Here is an 8,638-nt window from a genome sequence, read left to right as displayed (position 1 = left end):
TGCCGCTGAGAGAAGCTGTGACCCAGAGAATCCCTGGGTGTCCTGAGTAGCGCTTGGGTCCCCAGCACTGCGCCTCTCCTCACTCACTTTGAGGGCTCCAGATTCCCTGGTGCTGGAGAGACCTTTCCACGTGGGGACTGGGGAACTTCTCCAAGGGAGTGCGGGTTCCCTTTGGTCTGGTGCCTCAGGTCTCTGGCAGCCCCCCAGCTATCTCTGCAGGTCGGGGCTTGTTATCTCTCCAGCACTCTCCTCAGGGCGGCCTGGCCCCACCGTCCCCCGGGGCTAGGGAGAAGCCTCCGGGGAGCAGCCACGCAAACCTCTGCAGGCACACAGTTACTCTAAATTCTGTCTCTTGCTTGGCCAGGCACAGGGCCTTCGGTGTTACCTATCCCCAGGCAGAGAGCACGGTACTCAGCATCTGAAGATACCTGCAGAAATGAACCTGGAGGCTCGGCATGGTGGTGCATGCCTGTAATCCCAGCACTCTGGAGGCTGAGGCAAGGGGATCGTTGCGAGTTTGAAACCAGCCTGGGCTGTAAAGTGAGCTCAAGCCCAGCCTGAAATGCATGGCGAGACCCTGTCTCAAAAAAAAAAAAAAAAAAGACAAAAAGCAAAAACAAAACAAATGATGCTGGACAGCTTAGTGAACTCGAAGCGAGGGCAGCCAGCACCCCTAGGCGCCCTCTACCCCGCGCCTCCTCTCTGCCTCGCTCCCCAGCCTGCGGTCAGATGGGGGTCAGCTTGGGTGCTGAAGCCTGCAGCTTGGTGTCGCCGAGGTCAGGACCCAGCTCCCCGGCTTCCACCAGCTTGTGGTGGCAGCGGCAGGTGGAGGATGAGGTGCTGTGGCCCCTTGAAAGCTTGTCCTTGCCCAGGCCTCGCACGATCCTATGGAAGATGAGGTAGCAGATCTCGCAGATGGTGAGCACGATGCAGACCGCCGAGGCACCCACCATGAAGTAGGTGAAGATCTTCTTTTCCGTGGGCCGTGCGATGTAGCAGTCCACGGTGTTGGGGCAGGGAGCCACGCCGGTACACTGCACCAGGCGCGGCATGCCGAAGCCGTGCCAGAGCGTGTGCAGCACGTAGAGGAAGAGCAGTTCGATGAGGAGCTTGAAGATGAGGCTGAACAGGTAGGTCCACCACAGGCCCCCGTGCTTCTTGCCCGTGTTGCTGTACAGCTTGGTGCACTGCTCCCCGTACTTCTGGCGGTGCCGCCGCTCCCGCTCCTCGCGGTAGGCCACGTGCAGAATAACCAGCAGCGAGGGGCACGTGACGAAGATGAGCTGCAGGGCCCAGAGGCGGATGTTGGAGATGGGGAAGAAGTCGTCGTAGCACACGTTGGTGCAGCCCGGCTGCTTGGTGTTGCAGTCAAAGTCTTTCTGCTCGTCACCCCACACGCGCTCTGCAGCCACCACGTACACTAGAACCCGGAACACGAACACCACCGACAGCCAGATGCGCCCAAAGGCTGTGGAGTACTTGTTGACGCCACTCAGAAGGGCCTGGAATGTCTTCCAGTCCATGGTGCCTGGTGGGGGCTCCCGGGACCTTGCCTACCTGAGGGAGTAAGAGAGAAAACCATTATACTAGTGAGTGGGTGACACTTACTGAACACTTAGTATGTGCCAGGTACCGTCCTGAGTTCTTTGCATGGATAGACCTGTGCAGTCCTCATGTTGACACTGTCAGGTTGGACCTACTGTTCTTTCCAAGCTGCAGGTAGAAACCGAGGCACCGGGAGACTATGTAACCCACCCACAGTTACAGAACTGAAGTGCCGGGAGGAAGGGGACGTGTGCTTGTGACAATAATGACAGTCAAAGCTAGCTTCTCTATCCATAGGATCTCATTTAATCCTTTACATTGGCCCCAGGAAGTGGAGGCTACTCTGCTCCTCACTGACAAATGAAGCCGATAAGCAAATGACATAAAGACTAAGAAGCCCATAGTGCATAGTAAGTGCTCAGTAAGTGCTGGCTACTCATTACTGCACAGTTCAGGGAGATCAAGCCACTAACTTGAGGGACAGCTGGATGCAAGGTCAGGCTATCACGCCAGGCCCAGATGTCCCCTCATGTCCCCTCCCTTTCTCTGCTGGATACACCCCCCAGACCAGCTTCTTGATACTGTTCCCTTGTGGATGCTTCAACAGCATCCTGGGAAGGTGTGGTTTGAGTCCATTCTACAGAGGGAAAACTGAGGCTGGGAGAGGAGGGCCTGCAGTTTTGTTTTTTTTTCCCTAGTACCGGGAATCGAACTCTTGACCTTGCGCTTGCCAGGCAGGCACTGTGGCGCTGAGCTAAATCCCCAGCCCTGGGCCTGCGGTTTTGCTGCTGGGAGGACACTGGATCTAGGGCCTATGTGTAGACAAATCCCCCTCCCTATGCAGGCCTGGGGGAGCCCCTGCCGCTCCGAACCACGCTGGGTGCTGGGACCTGGTGGTGTGCAGATGTGCTTTGGCCAGGCCCTTGAGTCACATGTCCTGGCCCTGGAGTGACTCAGAGGGTGAGGAAGGGTGGGGCTGCTGATGCACCCTGGATGGGTGTGCTGGCACAGGGTGCGGGCGCACTCCTCTCCCTGCACTTGTGTGGACCTGCACCTCCAAGCTTTGGAGACCTGCGGGCCACCCCCTTGGTCCAAGCCGCCGGCACTCTCAACTGTATCGCCGCCACAGGCTCCTCGCTGGCCTTCCAGCTATTGCCCCTGTGCCCCTGGAGTCCACCCAGCACGACTGTGCCACTCCCTTCTTTAGAACTCTGCAGCGCGCGGCTGAGACTTGACCCCTGGGTTCTGCAGCCTTTTCCTGTCTCCCGCACTCTCACCCAGCCCCTCTCCGCCCCGGTCAGCCTGGGCCCGGGGTCCCTGCACGGGCTCTTCCTGCCCGCGGCGCTCTTCCAGCGAATCTCACCTGGCTAACCTCTCCTCACCGCGAAGGCCTTGCTCACTCATGATCTTAGGGGCTCCCCCGACTACCTCAGATCGGGACCTGCCCCCAGCCGCTCAGCTCTGGCCCCTGTTCTTGCCTTTCTGATGCTTAATCACCACTTGCAATTAAATCGCCATTTTTGGGTCTTTCTTATCATCTGTCTGCCCAAGTAGAATGAACGCTCCGCTTTGCCCACTGCTTCCTATTTATCTGCGCACAGTAGGTGCTCAGTCAGCGCTGACTGCGAGGAGGGAACGGTGAGCTCTCAGAGAGGGGCGGGAAGAGAGGAGGTACACCGCCTTCGGTGTCTCAGCCCTCCTGGCGCCCGTCCTCTGGGAGTCATTCTGGGACTGGCCGCGTGGCTGAGAAGGCCTCCCTGCTAAGCCCCGGCCTTTGGGGAGGCCGTCAGGTCGGACCTAGACGTCAGGTCGCACCTAGATCCAGATCAGATCTCAGCTTTAGCACTTACTAGCTGGGCAAGGCCCAAGAATTCTCAGAATTCTGTGGTGTGAGGATCCTGAGACTTCTCTGCCCGTCTGTCACTCACTGGGACGGTTCCAGGCGGCGCGGCGGGGAGGTAGCAGCCCTGCCTGCGAGCCGAGCCGGTGCAGCTCTCTTCGGGACTCCCGCCTTTTCCCTTGCAGTCCGGGGCGCGGACACACCCCAGGGACGAGACTCACAGGCCAAGAATGCGCTCCCGCAGCGGACTGGTGCAGCCGGTTCCGACCCCCTGCTGCCCGCAAAGCCAGCTCCCAGCGCCACCGCTTTCTCCCGCCCCTGGGCCTGCCTGACCAGGCCCGCTCCTCACCTCCGGAGCCCCCAAAACACAGAGCCGCACCCCCCCCCCCCACCCAGGGTTCCCTCTGCGTTGGAGGCGACGCAGGGCTAAGGGGACGCCCCGGAGGTTCCAGCAGCTGTAATTCCAGACCCCAGGGGCGAGCAGGCTGGGGTGGGGGGCAGGTGTTGGGGGGGGTCCCTTCGTTTCCAACCAGGCCCACCGCAGGGGGTGGCTTCGAAGGCACCGGACCCTCGGGGCAGCCCCTCCCGAGCACTTACCGTCGGCGGTGCGGCAACCCTAGATCCGGGCTCCAGCAGAGGCGAGGAAGACCCGGGCTGAGGAAGATGGGCGCCCTGGGCGGTGTGGAGGGGGACGGAAGGGAGGAAGGGGAGGGAGGGAGTGGGAGGGAGGGAGGAGCCGAGGCCAAGGAGGGTCCCAGTTCTAATCTCGACGCAGCCACGTGGCCCCGGGGCCAGCTCCGGAGGGGATCCTGGCGCGTCCCAGCCTCGGTTTGCTCCTGCATGGAGTGGGAGCCGAGGCGGCCATGGACAAGGCGGTGGTGCAGCCTCCGATGAAACTACAGGCGTGAGGCACTTTGCAAACTGTTAAATGCCTTGGCCGAGGGAAGGACGGCAATCAGGACTCGCCCGCCCACTTGGTTACCACGGATACAGGGCCAGCGCCCTGCAGTCAGGATCCCCGCCTGGTGCAAGGCGGGGATCCCGCCTGTCCCTTGACCCTGCAAGGTGGGGATGGATCCTGATTGTCCTATGACCCTGATCGGCTCTTGGCCCTGCTTAGAGACACTCCTGGGAGCCCGTCCCCTTGCTCCCCAACGAAAGCACCCTGGAGGGAGGGAGCTGCCTTTGGAGAGCCAGGGCGGGGCAGACTCTGAGCCCACCCCGGAGAGACGTGCCGGGTGAGGGCAGGAAGGGGGAGTCGTGCCTGAGGTGTTGCGGGGGCACAGTCTGTCCAGCGCAGTGTGCGGTGGGGTGGGGGGCTGCGCTTTGCAGGTAGACTCCCTTGCAGGGGTTGGAGGCACCTGGGCTGCGCCCCGGGAACAAGGGCTCTTTGTCTTGTATATCGGTGTGCCACAGCTAGGAACCTGGGAAACCCGGAGCTTCCGGCCCGGGAATCCCTGCGTCTTAGTCACAGTCGGACCGAGCCCTCCCAGTCTGGATGCTGATGACTTACATGGCCAGCACCTCGGTCAGGATACATCACGCTCGCCCAACACTGTACCAGCTCGTGCCTGAAACAGCGCCCTTGTTAAATTTCAGAACTCTCCTCAGAGTTGGGGAGATTAACTCCTATGACTCATTTTGGTGGAGGATTGCAGTGAATTGTTAGTCCAGAGACGTCTTTGGCTGTGTCCCACACACTTTATTCATTCTTATAGCGTCTAAAAGAAGCAAGCATAATCCCTCCAGCTCTTAGGAATGAGAAAACTAGGGGCTGGGGATTTAGCTCAGTGTCACGGCGCCTGCTTGGCAAGCGCAAGGTCGTGAGTTCGATTCCCGGTACCGGAAAAACAAAACAAAACAAAACAACAACAAAAAGGAATGAGAAAACTGCCCAGTACGGTGGTGCAAGCCTGCAATCCCAGCACTTAGGAGGCCGAGGAGGAGGACTGCCGTGAGTTTAACGCCAGCCTGGGCGAAATAGCGAGACTCTGTCTTATAAACAAGCAACCACCCCCAAAACAAGCGAACAAAAAAGGAAAGAGAAAACTGAGGTACAGAGGCCAGGTGGCTCTGCGCAGGCGCAGTGTGAGGTGCGTGTGGGATAGCGGGACGATGGCTCTGCCACCTGCTGCTGTGCCCCTCTCAGCTTCCTCACCTCCTAATCACTCTTCGACCCGTTAGAAAATGGCTTTTCTCCCTACCAAGTCGCTAAAAAAGACCCACCTGCCATGGCTGCCCGCTCCTTCCCTTTCAGATGCTTTCTTCCCTTGGCTTCCTTGATAGCCCCCGGTTTTCTTCCCTGGCGCCGAGAGTCCAGTCTCTTCCCGCGCAAGGAGTTCATAGACAGGCCTGGACCTTAGCTCCCACGCAGTCCCGGACGTTCTCACGTTTCCGCGGCCAGTCTAAAGCACCAGCCTGGGGTCCTGGGACTGTGCACCTGACTGCCAGGCCTGTCGGTTTTGTTTCTCCTTCCTCAGTCATAACTGTATATTCTGACAGATGTGGTGGCGCATGCCTGGAATCCCAGCGTTCAGGAGGCTGAAGCAGGAGGATCCTTGCATGTTTGAGGCCAGCCTCGGCTACAAAATGAGCTCAAGGCCAGCCTGAACTGCATAGCGAGACCCTGTCTCAAAAAGACAAAAAAAAAAAAAAAAAAAAAAAAGGTAGATATTGCTAAATGATCTCCATGGATGCACCACTCTGGACTGTCGTGTGACTTGGAAGCTCTTGTTCCCTCCTGTTCTTGCCAGTGGAATGCTGCTAGGGGCTGAGGCACCCTTATACTTTTATTTCTCTTACTGTAAGGGTGAGCATCTTTTTGCTGCATTTAGGAACCACTTTTCATCTGTTTTTCTATGAACTGTCCTTTGCTAATTTTTCTATTAGGTGACTGTCTTTTCACTGTTTATTTCTTAGGAGCCCCTGTACACGTTAAGGAAACCCGCCCTCTGTGAAACAAATAGCACCCTCCTCCTGTGGGACACTTGTATTTTGACTTTGTATATGGAGTTCCTGCCATACAGATTTAAAACATTTTTATGTTTTATTTTCTGACATTTTATGATGTTTTAAGATATTTTACATCTTATTTTTTATGGCCTCTGGGTTTGGTCATAATTAGAAGTGCCTTTACCTCTCTGAGAATTGAAGTAAAAATTACTCTTTTGGTTTCTTCTGGTTAAAGCAGTATTTTAATGATATAAATCAGATCTTGTCCCTCCCTAATTAAAGCCTCTCAGTGACTGGTCGTTACCACCAGACTAAGACTCGCTGTCCCGAGGTTGGCCCAGGAGGCGGCAGTGACCCGTCCTGCCTCACTTCCTATCCCTTGGCAGTGCCCTGATCTCTGCTCTCCTCCCAGTGTCCCTGAACAAGCCACATTCCTTGTGGCTTTCTGGCCTGTGCCGGTGCTATTCCCTCTGCCTGGATAGTGCTGTCCTGACCCTTCGCGCCGCAGGCTCCCCTTGCTCAGGGCTCTCCTTCTTAGGGAGGCGCCTTCCCTGCGCCCCACCTCAAGACTCCTCTCCACTGCCTCAGCCGTCATGCTTTGTAACCTCAGATTATTGCCAGGACTCCGAGCTACTGTCATGGCCTGGCTGTGTCTCCCGGCTGGAAGTGGAGCAGACATTCAGGTTACTACTTGTAGAACAGATTCTGGGTGCACATAGGACTGTGTGTGTGCACCTTGTGTGTGTGTATGTGAGAGAGAGAGAGAGACACTGGGTGGCCGTGTGTTCCAGTGGCGGCATGCAGCATGTGTCAGTGTCTTGCTACGTGTGGCTGTGAATGTGGCTGGTTGTGGCGACGGCGGTGTGGCTTGGAGGTTGTGGGTGGCACGCGTGGTCACGTGTGTGGAGGTGACTGTGTGTGCAATTACTCTGCTCTAGTGACCAGGTGATTTTATCGCATGGGGCCTGTCGTTCTGACCCTGCCAGAGGTTGCCCCTTCCTCCTGGCATCAGGCCAGATGCTGTACTTCCCCCACAACAATTGGCCTTTGCTGCTTGGGGGTGAACCGGGTGAGTTCTCCATTCTGACAGAGGCTTCAGGGATCTCGCGGCCCCACCTAACCTTTCTGCTCCTTGAGTGGAGAAGGTGTGGGAGGCCATCTAGGCCATCCCCCCGCCTCAGGGCAAGGCTGGGTTGCACCAGGGCCTGGCAGGTTCCTGCACCTCCCCGATTCCCTTCAGGCCTCACAGCTGCTATCTGGGGGCGGTAGGCCGGCCAGAAGCCATTGCACCTATTTTGCCCAGGCCTGAGCTGGGCTTGCTGCCAGCCCACCCACTCTGTCTAGATCTCTGCGCCCCCCTCCAGCAGGGGATTCCCAGGCTGGGCTGGGCCTCCCCTCTTGGGCTACGGTAGCTCTTGTTTGTATGTTTGTATGCCTGAAGACCCCCTCATCCAGGCGGATGCCACCAAGGAGGAGGTCATGCAGGGATATGTGGGATTTCTAGCTCTGTCAAGCATGCCTGGGGCTGCGGAGCAGGGGGAAGCAGTGTCCCAAGACCTAGGCTGGAGCGTTGCTTTTCTTCCAGGAGAGCTGTGCGTGCGCCCTGCCCATACACCAAGCACTTCCTCCACCCCACCCCCTCTCCCTTTCTTCCTTAACCTTTTGATCCTTGCTGGGTCTTCCCAATTATGATAAGCATGCTGGTAGTTCTCCATTTTTTTTTCTCTTCCTAGTACTGGGAATGGAACCCAGGTAGGCACTTGCACCACTGAACTATATCTCCTGCAAAATTATTATTATTATTTTGATATCCTTTGTTATTATTTTGAGACAAGGTCAGACTGGGCTTGTCCCAGGGGGTGGGATTATAGGCCCACACCACTATGCCTAGCTGCTGATATTTCTCCATCTAAAAAACAAAAACAGGGGGCTGCAGATTTAGCTCAGTGGCACAGCGCCTGTCTGTCAAGTGCAAGGTCGTGAGTTCAATTCCCGGCACCAGAAAAACAAAACAACAACAACAACAAAAAACAACAAAACAAAACAAAATGAAACAAAACAACAAAAAACAAAAACATAGCCAGGCATGGTGGCACAGTGCCTGTAATCCCAGCACTTGGGAGGCTGAGGCAGGAGGATCCTTGGGAGTTTGAGACCAGCCTGGGCTACAAAGTGAGCTCAAGGCCAGCCTGAACTGCATGTGACCCGATCTCAAAAAGAACGACCAGTTTATTTATTTTTTATTTTTTTATTTTTTGGTACCGGGAACCAAACTCAGGACCTTGCGCTTGCCAGGCAGGC

The 8,638-nt window shown here is 56.7% G+C and overlaps 1 protein-coding gene across 1 annotated transcript; it reads right to left on the bottom strand.

Annotated features, from left to right (window-relative positions):
* Positions 1-716: 716 nt before the first annotated feature.
* Positions 717-4,320, bottom strand: Gjb3 (gap junction protein, beta 3, 31kDa). Its single transcript, XM_005395124.2, has 2 exons — positions 3,983-4,320; positions 717-1,557 (listed from the first exon to the last, which is right to left on the bottom strand). Exon 2 carries the CDS (start codon positions 1,521-1,523, stop codon positions 726-728), a length of 798 nt encoding a protein of 265 aa, XP_005395181.1. The 5' UTR covers positions 1,524-1,557; positions 3,983-4,320; the 3' UTR covers positions 717-725.
* Between the last annotated feature and the right edge of the window lie 4,318 nt (positions 4,321-8,638).

This window comes from Chinchilla lanigera, unplaced genomic scaffold (assembly GCF_000276665.1).
Source record: "Chinchilla lanigera isolate Chin_1 unplaced genomic scaffold, ChiLan1.0 scaffold00051, whole genome shotgun sequence".
NCBI classification, from domain to species: Eukaryota; Metazoa; Chordata; class Mammalia; order Rodentia; family Chinchillidae; genus Chinchilla; species Chinchilla lanigera.
The sequence above is the reverse complement of the archived record's forward strand: the minus strand, read 5'-3'. Positions and strand labels throughout refer to the sequence as shown.

Excerpts from the sequence above, each read along its gene's own strand:
- Gjb3 (XM_005395124.2), bottom strand. The coding sequence starts at position 1,523 with ATGGACTGGAAGACATTCCAGGCCCTTCTGAGTGGCGTCAACAAGTAC.